This window comes from Mesoplodon mirus (genome assembly GCF_964341445.2).
Source record: "Mesoplodon mirus genome assembly, chromosome: X".
NCBI classification, from domain to species: domain Eukaryota; kingdom Metazoa; phylum Chordata; class Mammalia; order Artiodactyla; family Ziphiidae; genus Mesoplodon; species Mesoplodon mirus.
The window spans coordinates 88,470,050-88,492,758 of NC_138981.1; the positions used below are offsets into that span (position 1 = coordinate 88,470,050).

At 37.2% G+C, this 22,709-nt stretch overlaps 1 protein-coding gene across 1 annotated transcript in view; it reads left to right on the forward strand.

Annotated features, from left to right (window-relative positions):
• LOC309796258 (AFG1-like ATPase) overlaps positions 1–22,159 on the forward strand; it is a gene marked incomplete at both ends in the record, with an annotated part of 45,051 nt that extends 22,892 nt beyond the window's left edge. The window contains 3 exon segments of the mRNA XM_082609304.1: positions 21,073–21,120; positions 21,122–21,400; positions 21,404–22,159. Coding sequence (XP_082465430.1) covers positions 21,073–21,120; positions 21,122–21,400; positions 21,404–22,159 — 1,083 coding nt within the window.
• Between the last annotated feature and the right edge of the window lie 550 nt (positions 22,160–22,709).

The following is a 22,709-nucleotide window of genomic DNA, read 5'->3' on the forward strand; positions in this document are numbered from 1 at the left end:
CAGTTTTTGTCCTGTAATTGATACCTAGTCTCATAGTGTTGTTGTCAGAAAAGATGCTTGATATGATTTCAATTTTCTTAAATTACCAAGGCTTTATTTGTGACTCAAGGAGTGATCTATCCTGGAGAATGTTCCATTTGCACTTGAGAAGAAAGTGTATTCTGTTGATTTTGGATGGAATATACTGTAAATATTGATTAAGTCCATTTGGTCTAATTGTCATTTAAAGCTTGTGTTTCCTTATTTATCTTCTGTTTGGATGATCTTTCCATTGGCTTACGTGGGGTGTTAAGGTCCCCTACTATTATTGTGTTACTGTTGATTTCCCCTTTAATGGCTGTTAGCATTTGCCTTATGTATTGAGGTACTCCTATATTGGGTACATAGACATTTACAATTGTTATATCTTCTGCGATTGATCCCTTGATCATTATATTGTGTTCTTCCTTGCCTCTTGTAATAGCCTTTATTTTAAAGTCTATTTTGTCTGATATGAGTATTCCTCCTCTAGCTTTCTTTTGTTTTCCATTTGCGTGGAATATCTTTTTCCATCCCCTCACTTTCAGTCTGTATGAGTCCCTAGATCAGAAGTGGGTCTCTTGCAGACAGCATATTTATGGATCTTGATTTTGTACCCATTCTGCATCTTTTGGTTGGAACATTTAATGCATTTATATTTAAGGTAATTATTGATATGTATGTTCCTATTACCATTTTCTAAATTGTTTTGGGTTTGTGGGTTTTATTTATTTATTTAATTTATTTATTTTTGGCTGCGTTGGGTCTTTGTTGCTGCATATGGGCTTTCTCTAGTTGTGGCGAGAGGCGGTCCCCCTTCATGGTGGTGCACAGCCTTCTCTTTGCGGTGGCTTCTCTTGTTGTGGAGCATGGGCTCTAGGCACACTTGGGTTTCAGTAGTTGTGTCACATGGGCTCAGTTGTTGTGGCTCTCACACTCTAGAGTGCTGGCTCATTAGATGTGGTACACAGGCTTAGTTGCTCCACGGCATGTGGGATCTTCCCAGACCAGGGCTCGAACCTGTGTTCCCTGCATTGGCAGGCGGATTCTTAACCACTGCACCACCAGGGAAGCCCCTTGGGTTTGTTTTTATAGGTCTTTTCTTTCTCTTGTGTTTCCTGCCTAGAGAAGTTCCTTTAGGTTTTGTTATAAAGCTGTTTTCTATGGTGCTGAATTCTCTTAACTTTTGCTTGTCTGTAAAGCTTTTGATTTCTCCATCGAATCTGAATGAGATCCTTGCTGGATAGAGTAATCTTGGTTGTAGGTTTTTCCCTTTCATCTATGTCCTGCCACTCCCTTCTGGCCTAGAAAGTTTCTGCTGAAAGATCAGCTGTTAGCCTCATGCGAATTCCCGTGTATGTTATTTGTTGCTTTTCCCTTGCTGCTTTTAATAGTTTTTCTTTGCTTTTAATTTTTGTTAGTTTGATTAATATGTGTCTTGGCGTGTTTTTCCTTGGGTTTATGTTGTATGGGACTCCCTGCACTTCCTGGACTTGATTGAGTATTTCCTTTCCCATGTTGGGGAAGTTTTTGACTATATTCTCTTCAAATATTTTCTCAGACCCTTTCTTTTTTTCTTCTTCTCCTGGGATGCCTATAATGCTAATGTTGGTGCCCTTAATGTTGTCCCAGAGGTCTCTAGACTGTCCTCCATTCTTTTCATTCTTTTTTCTTTATTCTGCTCTGCGGCAGTTATTTCCACCATTCTATCTTCCAGCTCACTTATCCATTCTTCTGCCTCAGTTATTCTGCTATTGATTCCTTCTAGAATATATTTTTCATTTATTGTGTTGTTCATTACTGTTTGTTTGCTCTTCAGTTCTTCTAGTTCCTTGTTAAACGTTTCTTGTATTTTCTCTATTTTATTTCTGAGATTTTGGATCATCTTTATTATCATTACTCTGATTTTTTTTCCAGATAGATTGCCTGTTTCCTCTTCATTTATTTGGTTTTGTGGGTTTTTAATCTTGCTCCTTTGTCTGAAAGATATTTCTCTGTCTTCTCTTTTTGTCTAATTTACAGTATTTGAGGTCTCCTTTCCCTAGGCTGAAGAGATGTAGTTCCTCATGCTTCTGTTCTCTGCCCCCGGTGGTGGAGTTGGCCCAGTGTGTTCTGTAGGCTTCCTGATGGGAGGGCCTGGTGCCTGTGTTCTGGTGGGTGGAGCTAAGACTTTTCCCTCTGATGAGCAGGCCCCATATCAGGTGGTGTGTTTTGGGGTGTCTGTGAGCTTAGTATGACTTTAGGTAGTCTGTGTGCTGATGGGTGGGTTTATGTTCCTATTTCTCTTGTTGTTTGGTGTGAAGTGTCCAGCGCTGGGAGCTGCAGGCAGTTGGGTGGAGCTGGGTCTTGGATTCAGAGAGAGACCTCCATGAGAGCTCTCGGTGATTATTCTTCCCTTGGGCCAGAAATTCTCTAGTATTCCAGCGTCCTGGACTTCGTGCTCCCACCCCAGAGCCTCAGGGCCAACTTCCGGTCGAGGAACCAAGACCCCGCAAGTCACTCGTCCTGGCAGTAAAGGGGATTTTTTTTAAAAAAGTAATAAAATCCCAGACAAATGTTAAAAAGTAGAATCAAACAAACAAAACAGAAACAAGTAAATACATGCACACACACACAAAAGAAACATAAACAGAACAAAATAAAACAAAAAGCAAGAGAACAACCACACAAACAAAAGAACTGAAGAACGAAATCACACAATTAAAAAGAAAAGTAAAAAAAAAAAAAAAAAAAAAAAAAACTGAAACCGAAGCACAGTACCAACTGATATGGGAAGCAAAGAAAAAACAAACTGACAAAAATTATTTCAAAAAATTAAAAGAAGAGAAAGGGGAGAAAAGACAGAACAATAAAAAGCAATGTAGAAATAGAAACATAAAAATATATATATATAAAAGAACGAAAAAAAGACAGAAAAAAACCCCAGAGAAATGGTAAAAACAAAATCAAACAAACAAAAAGAGGAACAAGGAAACACACACATGCAAAAGAAACAAAAACAGAACCAAATAAGACAAAAAGTGAGAGAACCACCAGACAAACAGAACCCCCAAACGAAATCAAACAATTTGAATCAGAACTCAGAAAAACACAAAACCTAAAAACGAAACCATAGCAGTGTGCCAATTGAAGAATAAAGCAAGGAAACAGAACAATCTGATAAAACTGATTTTTAAAAAAATAAAATAAAATGAAAAGGGAAAAAACACAGAACAACAGAATAGGAAAGTAGAAATGGAAATATATAAAAAAATTAAAATATGTTATAAAACACGAAAATCTCAAAAGACTGAATAAAAACATTTTTTAAAATACTAAAACAGGGACTTCCCTGGTGGCAGAGTGGTTAAGAATCTGCCTGCCAATGCAGACGACATGGGTTAGAGCCCATGTCCAGGAAGATCCCACACACCGCGGAACAACTAAACCCAGGTGCCACAACTAATGAGCCTGCGCTCTAGAGCCCGTGAGCCAAAACTACTGAGCCTGCATGCTACAACTACTAAAGCTCACACACCTAGAGTATGTGCTTCATAACAAGAGAAGCCACAGCAATGAGAAACCCACGCACCACAATGAAGAGTAGCCCCTGCTCGCTATAAATAGAGAAAGCCCACATGCAGCAATGAAGACCCAATGCAGCCAAAAGTAAATAAATAAATAAGTAAACAAAAACTAAAACAAACAAAAAAAGTGCTTATATAAATTAAGTATACTTTTTTCAGAAGTATAGAAACTAACTGAAATATTTTTCAAATTCAAGTGATCTAGGTTAATCTTTAGTAAATAAAAAGCTAAATTTGTTGGTTTAATTAAAATAAACACATCAGAGTTATCATTATTAAATATAATGCCAGTATACAACTTTCGTTTTATCTGGGTATAGTAGTCATAAGTTCAAGTTATCTGTTACAGAATTTGTTGGCAAGAAAAATAAATTAAGATTCTTTAAAACATGACAACAGGTCCAAAATGGAGTCACTTATGGTAAGCCCCGCCAAAACAAGACTTCATTGCTGTTTTGGCTTCCCCAGAAATGGAAACTTATGCCAGTCAATCAGGAATTGCCTGATCAGCACTTGTTTGGTAATCTGCCTAATAGATCTCTTCTGTCCTCTGAAGAAAAGTAATCTGGCAATAACCAATCTACTTTGTTGCCTATATAACCTCCTTATTCCTACTCTCTTCCATGTATAAGTCATTTTCTACAGCTCTTCAGAGCTACTTTCTATCTGCTAGATTGGATGCTGCCCAATTCATAAATCATTGAATAAAGCCAATAAGATCTTTAAAATATATTCAGTTGAATTTTGTTTTTTAACAAGATGATGGTTAGCTGTTTAATGCCTCATGAAATTTTCATGAGTAATCTAAACATAATTGTTAAGAACAAGTAAATTAAATAGAGGTAAGTAAGATAAAAGTTTACAAATGAACATTTCAATAATAACTATGCTTTATGGTATGTCTACTTAAAAATAGTCTCCAAAATCTTTTTGGTAACTTGAAACCTTGAAGTGACTAAATTAAGTTAAATGATGAATATTCATTGGATATCTAGATAATTTCCATATAAGATAATATACTGAAACATTGGTTACTGAACATAGGCTTATCTACTTTTTATTACAGAGGAACTAAAGATGTTTGGGTCAATTAGTCAACATATTTTATGGCAAATTAAAAAAATTTACTTTGAGGAAGAATATACTTCTAGAAATTATGAAATGTATCTATAAATTTGCTAATCCACAGAATGGTAATGTAACAGGCAGTCCACGATTACTTCTTGGTTTTCACTAGAAATTAAGAATTCTAAGGGTTAAGAATTCTTATCAGTGTATGTAATTAAAACTTTCAAAGTAATAAGGGCAAAAGAAAACAACTGTGTATGGAAAGTGGGTAAGGATATTAGAATGTATTTTTTTGAATAAGGAAAGGTATGAAGGACATGTTTTTTTCCTGAGGGAAAAGGAGAGAATTTTGTCCTAAAGTAGACTGGCTGGTTGTTCCAGAATGAAAGAGAAGAGAAAATACAGGACAAAACCTGAATGTATAGAAGGTTTGTGGAAAAGGAATCTTGAGAACAGAATTGTATGTGTGGTCAAGCTTGTTAGATTGGAATGAATTTATTTTTGTTTTTAAAGAATGAGTCTTAATATCAACATTACCTTGGTGTAAAATCAGAATTTGGTTTTCTCTCTGTTAAAAAAAAAAAAAACAATTTCTTGGACTATTGGTCTTATCTTGATAAGCTGTTGGGAAAGGTTTTTCTTTACCTTTTGGAAGTCTGCCTGGTCAACAAAGATTTTATGTCATACCAAAATGATTTCCTGTGCTTCTTGTTGTCTTTATCAGGTACTTGGGAAAACTGAGTCTTCTCAATATTAAAAGTGTTAAGTTTTCTTCACAACTATGTCACCTTCTGTATTTGCCTTTAAAATCTTCTATTGTCCCTTTGGTTAAATAAATAATTAATTATTTCATAATGATCTATGATCCTATTTAATCAAATGCTCAAACCTTTTGACATTTTTGACAACTTCCCAAAACCAAATTATGAATAGAATCTTTTTAACCTTAAATTATATTTGAGATTTCCCAGAGGGCTTCTGGAAAAATCTCCAAGGTTTTGTCTCTCACCTGGTAAGATGTTAAAATAATTAGGTTTATTGGATATGGTGAAATACGTGGGAAGCATTGTCAAATAAGTGATACTAAACCTTCTTAGGTTATATTTGTATGGATATGTTTTTAATATGTGTTCCAGAAATTGTATGAAAGTCCTAGAAATCTAATATGTCCTGGTATAATGTTATCAGTCATAACTCTGGTTACTATCTTGACATGTTTTATGTCACATAAATAACCAAATTTCATAGTCAATTTCATTATAATAAACTCTCATCAGATATTTAATCATGGGCATTTAAAAATTTTTTTGTCATTTACAGACAGTTGTTGTTTTACTCTGATGCTTTTGCAAAAGTGATTCATCTTCAGAGAGATTCATGGAAAAAACTCTGAATAGTACTATAGAATACAGGTTTCTGAAAATTTTAAGAACGTACTACTGATTGGGTAAGAATTTCCAGAGCTCTAATGGAAAAACTAGATTCAAGCAGAACAAGAATTAATAACATGGGTTGAATGAACTGATGGGGATGATTATAATTTTTATGACTTTTTATATGAAACACTGCTGCTTCTTTAATGTTTTTATTTACAGGTTTAAAGAAGCCTTTTTCTTTTAAGCTGTCTATGATGTATAGCAATTTGATAAAGTATACCTTTGTAAACAGAATTGAAACATTTCATTTTTCTCCGTATATGATTCCTCCAGAATTGGGAAATTTGTTGAGTGTAATTATTTTCATGGCAATTTAGTTGTTTGTATAAATTCAGTAAGAATCTGTTTTTAGAATACAATTTGAAACATTGTTTATATTATGGCTTTGACAGAATATCATAATTCAGAATATGCATAGAATATAGACCACACAACTTTAAGGAACTGAGGCTGACTTTATGGAGCCAGTAAAGCCTCTTGGAAAACCAGCCTGTTACCTTGCTTGGTGGGTTCCCAGAAGCTTTCCCAGGTAAGTAAGGAAGGTCTCTTCCTGCAGGCCTGGAAACCTCAAGAAATTGAGGAGACTTCAAGAAGAAAGGAATTAACCCAGATCTATAGGTATTATAGGCAAAGTTTGATGGCAAGTCTTAGGCTTGGCTTCTTAGCCTCAAGAGGCTTTTAAATGTCCAATTGAGATTCCTTATGAAAAGTTCCAGCAAAGAAAAATTTAAAATAGCCTCTGTGGTCAGTCACTACTCTTGCTACAGTTATGTAAACATCAGGCCGAGTTTAATGAAACTAGACCTATTTTGCAAACAAATTGGTCTTACTGTGATTATCTTTAATAGAAGTGAGAGAGTGGTTGTAGAGAGAAGAAGATGTTTAGTAAAAAAGTATAAGACATCCTTGTGGATATCAGGTTCTATTCATGTTCATTATCTTTGAGGTTTTGTTATCTACCTGTAAATTGGACTGGATCCTGAATTCTTCCAGTTTCCTCAGATACTGGCTACAACTCTCCAAACTAACACCTCCCATTTTCTCCCACCCTTCTGACCTGAGTCAATAAGAACAAAGACTTCCTTTCAGCCTTCTTGAAGGGGACCATACCATGTCCCTCTCACTATCCAGATAGCAGCCAAACTGCAGGCACTTGAATCTTGACCCAAGATTCAAGAGTCAAGTTTCAGGAATCACTTCCAGACTCTTGAAACTGCATAAGGGCTGGAGATCTAAACTTAAAATTGACTAGGGATGTTCCTCAGCATCTTGAGGCATCTGGAGATGGACAGCTCTCCCAATATCACAGATCAAGATCCTCATCTCCAATATGAAACTTTTAATTCTTTTGCCTTTTTGGTACTTTCTTTTTCTCTCTGTTAATGCATGGGAAGACAATGCCTCTTAACTCTGGCAACTACTGCTGAATACAAAAAAAGGCCATAGTTATACAACAGAGTCCCTAGACTTTTCTTGCTAAGATGGCTTTAGATAAGAGATTTCCTTTAGATTACTTCCTGGCTGAACAAGGAGCAGTCTGTGCCATAACAAATACCTATTGTGGTACGTGGATAAACACCTCTGGTATTGTAGCCAATACGAGGAATTAACAAACAAGACACTTAGCTAAAACAAGTTGATGCCTTTCCAGGTACATTCTTTGATTTATTTGATGCCAACTGGTTTGGTTCATGGGGGCCCTAGCTAAAGAGTAGACATTACTCTCTTGGTATTATCCTCCTGATAGTCATCATTGTAGTCTCCCTGGTGCTCTGTGTTCTCTCAAAGGTCTTAAATGCATGTTCACAGCCATCAGATGGTCTCACTGTGCTTGAAGAAACAGGAACAAGATGAACAATGAGATAAATAGCAAAAGTAATTCTTCTATGGACCTGATATCATAATCTACAAGTTTTCATGGTGAGACAGGAACAATTTTGATGGTGACTGAGAGTGACACTAATACCAAAAGGTGGAATTGTTAAAGTAATTAAACAAGGGGGCCATTAGAGGTGGCCCTAATGCCATGATGGCCTATGTAAGCAAACCAAAATCTGAGCCTGTAAATGCCTCAAGGTTACAAAATCAAAAACTAAGGACAACCAATCACAAGCAGCCAAGTGAGCTTTAAGCTGTTGCCAGCCAAATAATTTCTTTTCTTTGATTCCGTACCTTCCCTAAGTAAGTCACTCTCCTGGCTCCTGTCAGTGGAGCACTCCTATTCACTTCCCATTTGGTGCTCAATTAGAATCAATCTTTGTTCATTTAAATTTGTAAAAATGTTAATATGACTCAGTTTATCTTTTAACAGAACTCAAGAGAAGAAGAATAGTCTATTATATTTACCCAGATATTTACCATCCTGTTCCTTTTCCTCTGCAAGTATAGTCATACTTCTGTCTAAAAATAAAATTTCATCTTTCTTATAGTGTTATACCCTGCCTTTCTTCACCAGCAACACAAATTAAATGTAATTCAGTGTCAATAAACATCCATTTGCACCATAATTTCAGTGCTTACAAGAATACTAATGGCCCATAAAAACATGAAAGTATTAAAATTCGCCAACATTTGTTTTGGGTCAAGTAACATTTATTCTCAGAATTACAGTGTGACTTTTTTCCATCCTTATTTTACAGATGAAGATAGTAAAGAACTGGGAGGTTAAGTACTTTGCCTAAGTTAGCATACTTAGAAAGTGACACATCATGGATTTGAACCCAAATAGCATGGCTCCAGAGCCCATGAATATTTAGGGTGATAGAACTTGAGGCACAGAAGCACACAGATTAACTATCAAGTTTCAGCCACATAAACCCAAACTGAGACACACTTACACATACAAATGCATTATCAAAAATTGTGCTCAGCTTCTTCCCTCCATTTTAAATGGGTATCCTTTGAATATATTTCCACAACACTAAAATCTCAAGTAACTTATTTATCTGTAAAAAGTATTTTCTATTTTCAAATTTTTCTCTTAATAAATGTTCCTGTTTACCATATAGAAATGTATATTTATAATATGAAATTACCCTGACTCTCCCTTCTGCTTGATACCTGTCCTCTGACCCAAAGGTGTCCACTCTCAATAGATTGGTGCATTTTCTCCAGATGTGTTTGTCTGTAGGTGAAACATTATCATAATCAGAGATACACAAAAATATTTATTCATACATGTTTTCTTTTTCAGTATAGAATCCCATTATTCATATTCTGCAACTTGCCTTTTTTTCATTGAAAATAACAGCTCTTCATGTTTTCATGTAGTTTGTTAGCTAATGTGTCTTCAAATGTTACTTGGTATATATATTGTTCTTTACATGAATACTCCATTTATATTTCTACTATCCATTGCTGTGAAGGGTAGCAGAACATGCCACCCAAGATATGCTTCTGTGGTGTAAGGAATATTTTGAGCTGATTATTTTAAGAAACAGCAGACACAAGAAAATCTCTAAAAACAGAGTAGAAGTTACCCTTTTGTAAGGAACATTTACATTTATAACAGAAATCTCCACTAGTAAGTGTCTCCCTCTCTGTTCTTCCCTCTGAAGGAGGACTTGAAATCACATGAAACTCTTGTCAATGGAGAAGGCACCAACTTTAATCGGCATAACAAAACTTACCCTTGTTAACCTTGCTTTTCTTGGTAACCTCGAATAACTGGCCTCTCCTCCCACCCCCAACATCTTTCGTTGCCTTTGGCTGAAGATTGTTTTTAAGGTGGTGGCATGGGCCATCTCAAGGAGTTATTCAGTTTCCCTGGGTACCTCCCATGTGTACATGACGTATATATATTAACAAACATTTGTTTTTCTCTTGTTAATGTCTTTTATTACAGGGGGTCTCAGCCAAGAACTCTGAAGGGTAAAGGGAAAATTATTTTTACTCTCCTACCATTTTGGCAATCATGAAGGGCTCCACTGGGGCACCTCACTTGCTCTGGAGTCTACAGATGGGATCCTGAAAAACTGGCAGAAGCTGGCTAAGGGTAAGAATTCTTACCAAAGTCAGCTCTCCTGGATCTCTGTCTGTAGTGTCCAGTCAAGAGGGGAAGGTTAAAATCTTACAGTGTCTCTTCATTTCCAAATTCCAATTGGCAGAAGAAAAACATTTGTAAGTTTTAATTCTTTGAATTGTGACTGGTGAATTTGGTTTTAGGTACCCATTGGCTATTGATCCTTTTCCTCCCAGGGACAGCTATCACTTTCCTGTTTGTCTTGTATGTTCTGAGAACTTGGCTTGGCTTTCTGCCTGCCCATGGCACATAGGTTGTCATTTCTTGTGTGTGCAGGTGGCTCGAACGTCAGGATGTAGGCCCCAAGAATATAGTCAGCCAGAAATGTGGGTTGCACCCCATTTGCAGCTAGTGTCCTACTGACTGTTGCCTACTCTTAGGGGGCATATCGATAATTACTTTGAATGTAAATGGATTAAATGCTCCAACCAAAAGACAGACTGGCTGAATGGATATGAAAACAAGACTCGTGGGCTTCCCTGGTGGCGCAGTGGTTGAGAGTCCGCCTGCCAATGTGGGGGACATGGGTTCGTGCCCCGGTCCGGGAAGATCCCACATGCCATGGAGGGGCTACACCAGTGAGCCATAGCCGCTGAGCCTGCACGTCCGGAGCCTGTGCTCCACAACGGGAGAGGCCACAACAGTGAGAGGCCCACGTACCGCCAAAAAAAAAAAAAATGAGACTCATATACATGTTGTCTACAAGAGACCCACTTCAGACCTAGGGACACATGCAGACTGAAGGTGAAGGGATGGAAAAAATATATACCATGCAAATGGAAATCAAAATAACGCTGGAGTAGCAATACTCATATCAGATAAAATAGACTTTAAAATAAAGACTGTTACAAGAGATAAGGAAGGACACTATGTAATCAAGGGATCGATCCAAGAAGAAGACATAACAATTGTAAATATTTATGCACCCAACATAGGAGCACCTTGATACATAAGGCAAATGCTAACAGCTATAAAAGAAGAAATCGACCATAATACAATAGTAGTGGGGACTTTAACACCCCACTTACACCAATGGACAGATCATCCAGACAGAAAATCAATAAGGAAACACAAGCTTTCAATGACACAGTAGACCAGATAAATTTAATTGATATTTATAGGACATTCCACCCACAAGCAGCAGAATACATTTTCTTCTCAAGTGCACATGGAACATTCTCCAGGATAGATCACATCTTGGGTCACAGAACAAGCCTCGGAAAATTTAAGAAAATTGAAATCATGTCAAACATCTTTTCTGACCACAATGCTATGAGAATAGAAATCAATTACAGGAAAAATATATATAAAAAACACAAACACATGGAGGCTAAACAATATGCTACTAAATAAGAGATCACTGAAGAAATCAAAGAGGAAATTTTAAAAATACATAGAAACAAATGACAAAGAAAAAGAAGGAAAATTTAAACAATAATTATCCTAGGCCTTTGATAATAGGCAAATATGCACCAAAACTCATTCTTAGAGAAAATTTACATCTTTTCTCAGTGCCTTTGAGATGTAGACTTTCAACTCTGTCTTCTTTAGGACCTGAGAGCATCTCTTTTAAATGCAAACTTCAAGGAGGTGATTCTTGTCAGAAGTTAAAGAAATAAAAAAGGAGCTACTTGGAAACTAGACAAATGAAAAAATCTTAAAAGTCTTCTCTACAAATAGTGGCAAAAAGCTTTAGCCATCTGAGCAGATAACCTTAACTTTTCCATCTGCCAGAAACAATTTGAATCCAAGTGTTCTATTATAAATTAGTGAGTTTTAAACTATTGTACCTACATCATTGCTAAATTTTAAAATGCAAGCTATATCTTTATTTGTCTGTATGTCTATGTGTATGTTAGAGATGTGTGATACTTCTCTACCTCCAAATGGTAAAAGATTTGTAAAAGATCTCTATTTGATTGGCTTAAAGAAAAATAGGGCTTCCCTGGTGGCTCAGTGGTTGAGAGTCTGCCTGCCGATGCAGGGGATATGGGTTCGTGCCCCGGTCTGGGAAGATCCCACATGCCGCGTAGCGGCTAGGCCCGTGAGCCATGGCCGCTGAGCCTGCACATCCGGAGCCTGTGCTCTGCAACAGGAGAGGCCACAACAGTGAGAGGCCCACGTACCGCAAAAAAAAAAAAAAGAGAGAAAAGGAAGTGCTTATATAAATTAAGTATCGCTAAACTCTAAGAAATAAAATAGAAAGTAACACAAATGTTTTTCAAGTTCACATGATGTGAGATAATCTAAAGTAAATAAAAACTAGTTTGTTTGTTGGATTAATTAAGACAGACATGTCTTCAGAGTTATCAACATTAAATATAATGCAGATAAAACTTTTGTTCTACCTAGATGTACTAGTCATAAGTTCATGTTATGTCTTACAATATTTGCCAGCAAGAAAAATAACAAGATTATGGCTAGCTGCTTAATGTCTTGTTAAAATTTCATGAGTGATCTCAACATAATTGTTAAGAGCAAGTGAATTAAGTAAATGTACATAAGATAAAAGTGTATAAAAGAACTTTCAAACAGTAATTATTTTTTTAAAAATATTTAATTTATTTTTGGCTGTGTCAGGTCTCAGTTGTGGTTCATGGGATCTTTCATTGTGGTGCACAGGCTGTTCATTGCAGCATGTGAGCTTCTCTCTAGTTGTGGTGTGTTGACCCCAGAGCATGTGGGCTCAGTAGTTGGGGTGCGCAGACTCTCTAGTTGTGGTGCATGGGCTCCAGAGTGCGTGGGCTCTGTAGTTGTGGAGTAATTATGTTTTATAATGTCTCCTTAAAAATAGTTTCCCAAATTACTAACTTTTAGTAATTTCCAACCTTATAATTTAGCTGAGTTAAATTATAGATATTCTTGTAATATCTAGATCATTTCAAAATAATACACTGAAACATTAATTGCTACACATACATCTAGGTTTACCTACTTTTGTCCCCTTATTAAAAAGGAACAAAAGATATTTGGTCTTGTTAGCAAAAATGGCTTGTGCCACATTGAAAGTTTGTACTATGAGGAAGCACATGCTTTTAAAAATTATCAGGTGTATTCATAAATTTGCCAATCTACAAACTGTTGGTATGGAACAGAGAGTTCACAATTGCTTACTTCCTAGTTTTCACTATAGTTTATGGTTTGTAAGCATTAAGAATTCTAATTAATACATATAATTAAAACTGCTAAAATTACTATGGGAAATTCTTTGATCTCTGTATGTAAGAAAAGTAGGATGTTTGGGGATAAGAAAAGGTGTGAGGTATGGAGATGCATTTTTGGTAAAGGAAAAGGTCATTTTGTCCTACAGTAGAATGACTTGTTTCAGAATGAGAAAGAGGAGAATACAGGACACACTAAATGGATATAGAAAGTAGAGGAGAGAGGAAGAGAAATTTACTTTGTATGGTCAAGCTGGCTAAAATTGAATGAATTTATTATAAAGGTTTAATTTTTTACTTTATTTTTTGGATGTATTTTTTTAACTTTTTATTTTATATTGGTGTGTAACTCATTAAAAATGTTGTGATAGTTTCAGGTGCACAGCAAAGCGACTCGGCCATACATATGCATGTATCCATTCTCCCCGAAACTCCCCTCCCATCCAGGCTGCCACATAACATTGAGCAGAGTTCCCTGTGCTATACAGTACACCCTTGTTGGTGATCCATTTTAGATAAAGCAGTGTGTACATGTCAATCCCAAACTCCCTAACTATCCCTTCCCTCCACCCTTCCCTCCTGGTAACTGTAAGTCTGTTCTCTAAGTCTTTGAACCTGTTTCTGTTTTGGAAATAAGTTCGTTTGTATCATTTCTTTTTAGATTCCCCATATAAGCGATATCATGCAATATTTCTCTTTCCTGTCTGACTTACTTCACTCGGTATGACAGTCTCTAGGTCCATCCACATTGCTGCAAATGGCATTATTTCATTCTTTTTTTACGGCTGAGTAATATTCCATTGTATATATGTACCACAACTTCTCTATCCATTCCTGTGTCGATGGACATTTAGGTTGCTTCCATGTCTTGGCTATTGTAAACAGTGCTGCAATGAATATTGGGGTGCATGCATCCTTTTGGACCATGTTTTTCTCTAGATGAATACCCAGGGGTAGGATTGAAAGATCATATGGTAGCTCTATTTTTAGTTTTTAAGGACCCTCCATACTGTTCTCCATAGTGGCTGTACCAATTTACATTCCCACCAACAGTGTAGGAGGGTTCCCTTCTCTCCACACCCTCTCCAGCATTTATTGTTTGTAGACTTTTTGGTGATGGCCCTTCTGACTGGTGTGAGGTGATATCTCATCGTAGTTTTGATTTGCATTTCTCTAATAATTAGCAATGTTGAACATCTTTTCATGTGTTTGTTGGCAATCTGTATGTCTTCTTTGAAGAAATGTCTATTTAGGTGTTCTGCCCATTTTTGATTGGGTTGTTTGTTTTGATGATATTAAGCCGCATGAGCTATTTGTATATTTTGGAGACTAATCCCTTGTCAATCACATCATTTGCAAACATTTTCTCCCAATCTGTGGGTTGTCTTTTCCTTTTATTTATGGTTTCCTTTGCTGTGCAAAAGCCTTTGAGTTTAATTAGGTCCCATTTGTTTATTTTTCTTTTTATTTCCATTACTCTGGGAGACGGATTGAAAAAGATTGCTGCAATTTATATCAGTGTTCTGCCTATGTTTTCCTCTAGGAGTTTTATAGTGTCCAGTCTCATATTTAAGTCTTTAATCCATTTTGACCTCACTTTTGTGTATGGTGATAAAGAATGATATAATTTTATTTTTTTTACATGTAGCTGTTCAGTTTTCCCAGCAACATTTGCTGAAGAGGCTGTCTTTCCAACATCATATAGTCTTGCCTCCGTTGTCATAGATTAATTGACCATAGGTGCATGGGTTTATTTCTGGGCTTTCTATCCTGTTCCATTGATCTATATTTCTATTTTCGTGCCAGTACCATACTGTTTTGATGACTATAACTCTGTAGTATAGTCTGAAGTCAGGGAGCCTGATTCCTCCAGCTCCATTTTTCTTTCTCAAGATTGCTTTGGCTATTCAGGGTCTTTTGTGTCTCCATACAAATTTTAAGATTTTTTATTCTAGTTCTGTGAAAAAATGCCATTGGTAATTTGATAGGGATTGCGTTGAATCCGTAGATTGCCTTGGGTAGTGTAGTCATTTTGACACTATTGATTCTTCAAATCCAGGAACATGGTGTATCCTTCCATCTGTTTGTCTCTTCTTCGATTTTTCCATCAGCATTTTATAGTTTTTGGAGTACAGGTCTTTTGTCTCCTCAGGTAGGTTTATTCCTAGGTATTTTATTCTTTTTGATATGATGGTAAATGGGACTGTTTCTTGAATTTCACTTTCTGATCTTTCATTGTTAGTGTATAGAAATGCCACAGTTTTCTGTGTATTCATTTTGTAGCCTGCAACTTTACCAGATTCATTGATGAGCTCTAGTAGTTTTCTGGTAGCATCTTTAGGATTTTCTCTATATAGTATCATCTGCAAACTGTGACAGTTTTACTTCTTCTTTTCCAATTTGGATTCCTTTTATTTCTTTTTCTTCTCTGATTGCCATAGCTAGGACTTCCAAAAACTGTGTTGAATAAAAGTTGTGAGAGTGGACATCCTTGTCTTGTTCCCGATCACAGTGGAAATGCTTTCAGCTTTTCACTATCGAGTATGATGTTAACTGTAGGTTTGTTATATAAGGCCTTTATTGTGTTGAGCTATGTTCCCTCTGTGCCAACTTTCTGGAGAGTTTTTATCATAAATGGGTGCTGAATTTTGCCAAAAGCTTTTTCTGCATCTATTTAAATGATCATGTGGTTTTTATTCTTCAATTTGTCGATATGGTGTATCACATTGATTGATTTGTTTATATTGAAAAATCCATGCATCCCTGTGATAAATCCCACTTGATCATGGTGTATGAACCTTTTAATGTATTGTTGGATTCAAATTGCTAGTATTGTGTTGAGGATTTTTGCATCTATGTTCATCAGTGATATTGGCCAGTAATTTTCTTTTTTATGGTATCTCTGTCTGGTTTTGGTATCAGGGTTATGGTGACCTCATTTGAATGAGTTTGGCAGTGTTCCTTCCTCTGCAATTTTCTGGAACAGTTTGAGAAGGATAGGTGTTAGCTCTTCTCTAAATGTTTGATAGAATTCGCCTGTGAAGCCATGTGGTCCTGGGCTTTTGTTTGTTGGAAGATTTTTTATCACAGTCTCAATTTCAGTGCTTGTGATTGGTCTGTTCATATTTTCTATTTGTTCCTGGTTTAGTCTTGGGAGACTGTACCTTACTAAGAATTTGTGCATTTCTTCCAGGTTGTCCATTTTATTGGCATAGAGTTGCTTATAGTAATCTCTCATGATCCTTCATATTTCTGTGGTGTCAGTTGTAACTTCTCCTTTTTCATTTCTAATTTTATTGATTTGAGTCCTCTCCCTTTTTTTCTTGATGAGTCTGGCTAAAGGTTTATCAATTTTTTAATCTTTTCAAAGAACCAGCTTTTAGTTTCATTGACCTTTGCTGTTGTCTTCTTTGTCTCTATTTCATTTATTTCTGATCTGATCTTTATGATTTCTTTCCTTCTACTAACTTTAGGTTTTGTTTGTTCTTCTTTCTCTAGTTGCTTTAGGTGTAAGGTTAGGTTGTTTTCTGAGATTTTTCTTGTTTCCTGAGGTAAGATTGTATTGCTATAAACTTTCCTCTTAGAACGGCCTTTGCTGAATCCCATAGGTTTTGGACCATTGTGCTTTCATTTTCATTTGTCTCTAGGTATTTTTTTTATTTTCTCTTTGATTTCTTCAGTGAACCATTGCTTGTTTAGTAGCATATTGTTTAGCCTCCACGTGTTGTGTTTTCTATAGTTTTTTTCTTGTACTTTATTTCTAATCTCATAGCACTGTGGCTGGAAAATATGCTTGATATATTTTCAATTTTCTTAAATATACCAGTGCTTGCTTTGTGGCCCAGCATGTCATCAGTCCTGGAGAATGTTCCACATGCCCTTGAGAAGAATGTGTATTCTGCTGCTTTGGGATGAAATGCTCTATAAATATCAATTAAGTCCATCTGGTCTAATGTGTCATTTAAGACCTGTATTTCCTTATTGATTTTCTGTCTGGATGATCTGTCCATTGATGAAAGTGGGGTATTAAAGTCTCCCACTTTTATTGTGTTACTGTTGATTTCTCCCTTTATTGCTGTTAATATTCCCCTTAAATATTGAGGTGCTCCTATGTTGGATGCATATATATTTACAATTGTTATATTTTCTTCTTGGATTGATCTCTTGATCATTATGTAGTGGCCTTCTTTGTCTCTTATAACAGTCTTTATTTTAAAGTCTACTTTTTTCTGATATGAGTATTGCCACTCCAGCTTTCTTTTGATTTCATTTTGCATGGCATATCTTCTTCCATCCTGTCACTTTCAGTCTGTATGTGTCCCTAGGTCTGAGGTGGGTCTCTTGTAGACAGCATACATATGGGTCTTGTTTTTGTATCCGTTAAACCAGTCTGTGTCTTTTGGTTGGTGCATTTAATCCATTTACATTTAAGGTAATTATTGATATGTGTGTTCCTATTGCCATTTTCTTAATTGTTTTGGGTTTGTTTTTGTAGGTCTTTTTTCTTCCCTTCCTCTTTTGCTCTCTTCTCTTGTGATTTGATGACCATCTTTAGTGTTGTGTTTGGGTTACTTTTTCTTTTTTGTTTGTGTATCTATTGTAGTTTTTGCGTTTGCTGTTTGCACGAGGTTTTGATATAGCTGTCTATATATGTACAGGGTTGTTTTAAGTTGCTAGTCTCTTTCCCATATACAGGAGTTCCTTTAGCATTTGTTGCAAAGCTGGTCTGGTGGTGCTGAATTCTCTTTGCTTTTGCTTGTCTGTAAAGCTTGTGGTTTCTCCAGTAAATCTGAATTAGAGCCTTGCTGGGTAGAGTATCTTGGCTGTAGGTTCTTCCCTTTCATCGCTTTAAACATATTGTGCCATTCCCTTCTGGCTTGCAGAGTTTCTGCTGAGAAATCAGCTGATAACCTTATGGGCATTCCCTTGTATGTTATTTGTCATTTTTCCTTTGTTGCTTTTAGTATTGTTTCTTTGTCTTTAATTTTTGTCAGTTTGATCACTATGTGTCTTGGCATGTTCCTCCTTGGGGTTTTCCTGCCTGGAACTCTTCACTTCCTGGACTTGGTTGACTGTTTCCTTTCACATGTTAGGGAATTTTTCAGCTATTATCTCTTCTAATATTTTCTTGGGTCCTTTCTCTCTCCTCCTTCTGTGACCCCTGTAATGCGCATGTTGGTGTGTTTAACGTTGTCCCAGAGGTCTCTTAGGCTGTCCTCATTTCTTTTTTCTTTATTCTATTCCATGGCAGTGATTTCCACCATTCTGTCTTCCAGGTTACTTATCCGTTCTTCTGCCTCAGTTATTCTGTTATTAATTCCTTCTAGTGTATTTTTAATTTCAGTTATTGTACTGTTCATCTCTGTTTGTTCTTTAGTTGTTCTAGGTCTTTTTCAAACATTTCTTGCATCTTCTCCATCCTTGCCTCCATTCTTTTTCCAAGATCCTGGATCACCTTCACTTTCATTATTCTGAATTCTTTTTCTGGAAGGTTTCCTATCTCCACTTCATTTAGTTCTTTTTCTGCGGTTTTATCTTGTTCCTTCATCTGGGACATATTCCTCACCTTTTCATTTTGTCTAACTTTCTGTGGTTGTGGTTTTCATTCTGCAGGATTGTATTACTTCTTGCTTCTTCTGTCTGCCCTCTGGTGGATGAGGCTATCTAAGAGGCTTGTGCAAGCTTCCTGATGAGTGGAACTGGTGGTGGGTAGGCAGGGCATGCTCAGTAAGACTTTAATCGACTTGTCTGCTGATGGGAGGGGTGTGTTCCCTCCATGTTGGTGTTTGGCCTGAGGCGACTGCGCACTGGAGCCAGCAAGCTGTTTGGTGGGGCTGATGCGGGCCTCTGGCAGGGTTCACACCAAAGAGTACTTCCCAGAACTGGTGCTGCCAGTGTCCTTGTCCCCATGGTGAGCCAAAGCCACCCCCCACCTATGCAGGAGACCCTCCAACACTAGCAGGTAGGTTTGGTTCAGTCTCCTGTGGGGTCACTGCTCCTTTCCCCTGGGTCCTGGTGTGCATAAGACATTGTATGTGCCCTCCAAGAGTGGAGTCTCTTGTTTCCCCCAGTCCTGTAGAAGTCCTGTGATCACATCCTGCTGGCCTTCAATGTCCAGTTCTCTGGGGTTTCATCCTCCTGTTGCCGAGGCCCCCCAGGTTTGGAAGCCTGACACGTGGCTCAGAACCTTCACTCCAGTGGGAGAACTTCTGTCATATAATGGTTCTCCAGTTTGTGAGTCGCCCACCCAGCAATTATGGGATTTGGTTTTATCATGATTGTGCCCCTCCTACCATCTCATTGTGGGTTCTCCTTTGTCTTTGGATGTGGGGTATCTTTATTTGTGGGTTCCAGCGTCTTCCTCTCAATGGTTATTCAGAAGATAGTTGTGATTCTGGTGCTCTGGCAAGAAGGGGTGAGCACACATCCTTCTACTCCCCCATCTTGAGCCAATCTTCCATAAATGTTTAAATAATAAGCTTTAATATCAATAGTATATTTATGTTAAAATAAAACTTAATTTTCTTTCATCTGCTATGAAGACAGGGTTTCTTTGACTGTAGGTCTGCTCTTGATAAGAGATTGGGAAAGGTTTCTCTGTACCTTTTAAATAATCTGCCTAGAAAGGTGATCGTTTTTCTCTTTCCAAAATAATTTCCTGTGCTTCATGTTGTGTTTATCATGTCTTTAATTACATAAGAAAACTGTCTTCTCAGTATTAAAATAGCTAAGTTTTGCTCACAACTATGTAACCTGCTGTATTTGCTTTTAAATTCTTTTATTGTCACTTTGGTTAAATAGATAATTAAGTATTGTTCCATAATGATCTGTGATCCTATTTAGTCAAATGTCCCTTTCTCTTAAACTATCTATAACCCCATGTTATCTTGGGGATCTCAAGAAGAGACAAAAAGAGCAAAAATCATTAGAAAACCTTGGTGTCTACTATTCAATGATAAGTACTCTTAAGAGGTGAGTGTATATTTGTTTTCAGAAATTTTGTTATGCAAATATAACCTGCATTTTTAAGATGAACAATGAGATGATACCCTACATACGGTTTTGTAAACAGCTTTTTTTCGACAAACATCATATTATGGAGGTCAAGTCAAGCCAATCAGTATAAGCCCACATAATAATAAAATGGCCTTAAGCACTAATGGTCAATTTAGGTATGATAATAATAAGAATGGTTAATATTATTACTGACTTCCTCTGGCCCTACAGTGTTGTAAATGCTAAACCTATATTTGGTCATTTAATTCCCACCACGTCCTGTGAGGAGAAGCTATTGTTTCTGAACTGTAACCATCGGGGAACTGAGGCACAGTGATGGCAGTGCTAGCCTGTCACAAGATTAAGATATGAACCAATTCTGGGTGGCAGCTGAGCCCCACATCTAACTAGTGTACACTAGTGCTTCTCATCTGATAAGACCCTCAACCTTACTGTTCATCAGGGCACAGCGAAATAAAACTAACGTCCTATGTTTTTTTCTCAGTTAGCTGGGCAAAAGTTTAAACAACAGATCTTAATCAGTGTGGTTTGGAATTTGGAGACCTGTGTCCTGTTATATTGTGGAAGGGGCTCCTCCAACATTCTGTCTCCCTTCCTGTGCCTCAGGGATGTTCCCCTACTAAAGTGGAAAACTTTCCTGTGCTTGGAGCAGAAAATGTTTATGTTTCTCCAGGCTTTTTAATATTTTGTATAATTGCAAGGGCAATAGGAATTTGTTACAGTTAAAAATAGATAACATACAAAGGGAAATAAAATAATAATACCTCAAAGCCCACCATCTGAAGAAAAGCCCTTCTAGGCGCTTAGCACCGAGCCGACTGAGAGGAAGATGTGTTGGGTGCAGCTCTCGCCGCTTCGGTCACCGCCCCTGGAAACCCCTTTTGTAAAGCCTATACAGTTCAGACCCCCGAGAGTGTGTCTCCAACTGCTGCTACAGAGGTTTATTCAAAAGCTTTAGCTGTTTGCCATGGACCACTGGACCTCTATGACTTTCTGATCAAAGCTCGTGAGCTAAAGGACGATGGACATCAAAGAAGAGTTGTACAGTGTTTGCAGGAATTACATGAGGACCTTAAAGGATACAGTATAGAGGCAGAAGACATTTTTTTTCCCTAAGGTACAGGGAAAACAATGGTGATGGACGTGTTTTATGCTTATGTGGAAATGAAGAGGAAAAAACGGGTTCATTTTCATGGTTTCATGCTAGATGTTCACAAAAGAATACACTGCCTTAAACAGAGTTTGCCAAAAAGGAAACCAGGACTCATGGCTAAATCATACGATCCAATAGCTCCTATAGCTGAAGAAATCAGTGAAGAAGCATGTCTCTTATGTTTTGATGAATTTCAGGTCACTGACATTGCTGATGCCATGATTCTGAAACAGCTTTTTGAAAATCTGTTCAAAAATGGGGTCATCGTTGTGGCAACATCCAACAGGCCACCAGATGTTCTCTATAAAAATGGACCCCAAAGAGCTAACTTTGTACCATTCATAGCTGTCCTGAAAGTCTCTGAGGCAATGAGAGAGTGGAATGCATGTATGTGGGCAATGCTGTATTTCTTTCTGGAATACTGTAACATGGTCCAGCTAGATTCTGGGATAGATTATCGGAAAAGGGAACTTCCTGATGCAGGAGAAATCTACTATCTCACAAGTGAAGCTGATGTGGAGGCTGTCATGGATAAGTTGTTTGATGAGCTGGCTCAGAAACAAAGTGATTTAACTAGACCAAGGATTCTAAAAGTGCAAGGCAGAGAGCTGCGGCTGAATAAAGCCCGTGGAACCATTGCCAACTGCACATTTGAAGAGCTATGTGAGAGAGATCCCATCCAGGATACCACATTACCTTTAGTCATCATTCCTCCTTAGATTCCTCTTAGTTGTGACAATTTCTCAGACTTTCCTTCTTTTTGATGACCCTGACAGTTTTGAGGAATACTGGTCAGTTATTTTGTAGTCTGTCCCTCAAATGGGATTTGTCTGATGTTTTTCTCATGATTTGACTGGAATTGTAGGCTTTGGGAAGAAGACCACAGAGGTCAAGTGCTATTTTCATCAGATCATATCAAGGGCACATATGATCAATATGACTTAACACTGTTGATGTTAACCTTGATCACACTTGTCTGAGGTAGTGTTTGTCTCCACTATAAAGTTACTCTTTCCCCCCTCTTTCCATAGTGAACTCTTTGGAAGGAAGTTCTTGCTGAGTTTTTATGCTTATGTGGAAATGAAGAGGAAAAAACGGGTTCCACAATTATCTAACAAGGCTGTTAAAATACTTTCCCCTTTTCCAACTACATATTTGTTTGAGGCTAGATTTTCTTATATGACTCAACTAAAGCAACATATAACAATAGTCTGACTGTAGAAGCAGGTATGAGAATTCCACTATCTCCTATTACGCCAGACATTAAAG